Source organism: Telopea speciosissima, chromosome 2 (assembly GCF_018873765.1).
Source record: "Telopea speciosissima isolate NSW1024214 ecotype Mountain lineage chromosome 2, Tspe_v1, whole genome shotgun sequence".
NCBI lineage: Eukaryota > Viridiplantae > Streptophyta > Magnoliopsida > Proteales > Proteaceae > Telopea > Telopea speciosissima.
This window is the reverse complement of record NC_057917.1, coordinates 52,924,568-52,925,766: the sequence shown is the minus strand read 5'-3', so window position 1 is coordinate 52,925,766 and position 1,199 is coordinate 52,924,568. Positions and strand designations below refer to the sequence as shown.

Genomic DNA, 1,199 nt, shown 5'->3' with positions numbered 1-1,199 from the left:
CCATGTCTCTTTAGATGTGACGATCTACACTGTTGGGTGTTTGTAGTTTCATTCGGACCAAGGCATCAGTTTTAAGGTGTACCCCATTCAACACTATCTTTTGTGGCCACAATCAGTTTGTCTAAACCGAAGAGTCGTTTTATCAAAACTTGTGACATATGCAGCCCAAGTGGGAGATTGTAAGATTTCCATAAGGTGGGCTAGCATAGTCCCACTTTTATTTCAACAAAACCGGTTTAGTAGGGTTGATGGGAGCTGCCTTAATGGTATGAGTCTAGTTACTATGTGTGGACCTAAAGTATTGTTTCCTTAATGGGAAGGAAATCCTAGTTTCTATACAGGGTTGGTCCCTGCCCTCACCACTATAAATAGTTGTCACTGGCCCATTAAGTGATCTTTGGAAGAAAACCTAAGTTGAGTGAAAGAGGGCAGACCAAACCAATACAGTCCGTGAGCGACAGGGATCGTCAAGAGCTCGGCTTCCACAAACATGGATCCAGGTACGCCAATCACACCCCTAGAATTATTGTATGTTCATTGATCTCCATGAATATTCCGCGTGTTTTATTCTATCAAGCACTACTCAACATCACTTGATGGATTGCTATTCGAATTTCAGTACATCTGAAATACATAGAATCAGCTAATCTTGTATATCTTCCATATTTAATGTTTGGAAAAAAAAGAGTGAAGTTATAAGAAAAATAAATGTATCTGTAAGATTTCAGAATGGCACCACAGATGATAGCTTTCCAGTATCTGCAGTGGAAGGGAACATGACAGAATCTAGTGGAAGTCTTCATATCTGCAACGGTGGCCCCTCCGCCACACCTCGAACAGATCCCTGCGGCAGGCTTGCTGCTCCTTACTTTCTGCCTCTGATCTACAAGGAAGCAGAAAAAAAATCATTTTACCTGGTTACCTTGCTCTTCTCTCTTTCTTACTCTTCTTCTTTCAATCAACGTCTCTGTATCTGTCTGCTCACAAATCACAAGTCAGAATTATTGACGGAAGACCAAATCCAGCTCTGTTCTTGTTTCTTCTTCTTCTTTTTTTTTTTTTTTTTTTTTTTTTTTTCTTCCTTAGTAAGCTTGGGCCTTAGTACTCTGCTCTGCTACTGATCTCATTCCGTTGTAATTTGTTTCGCATTTCTTATGCCTTTCCCCCCTTCCAAGCCGAGATGGGAGTTGCAGGTACAG

General features: G+C 41.0%; 1 protein-coding gene across 1 annotated transcript; it reads right to left on the bottom strand.

Annotated features, from left to right (window-relative positions):
• Positions 1-572: 572 nt before the first annotated feature.
• Positions 573-899, bottom strand: LOC122650849 (the record flags this gene model as incomplete). Its single annotated transcript, XM_043844222.1, has 1 exon — positions 573-899. A coding segment is annotated over one exon (327 nt), but the record flags the coding sequence as incomplete, so codon positions are not given.
• Between the last annotated feature and the right edge of the window lie 300 nt (positions 900-1,199).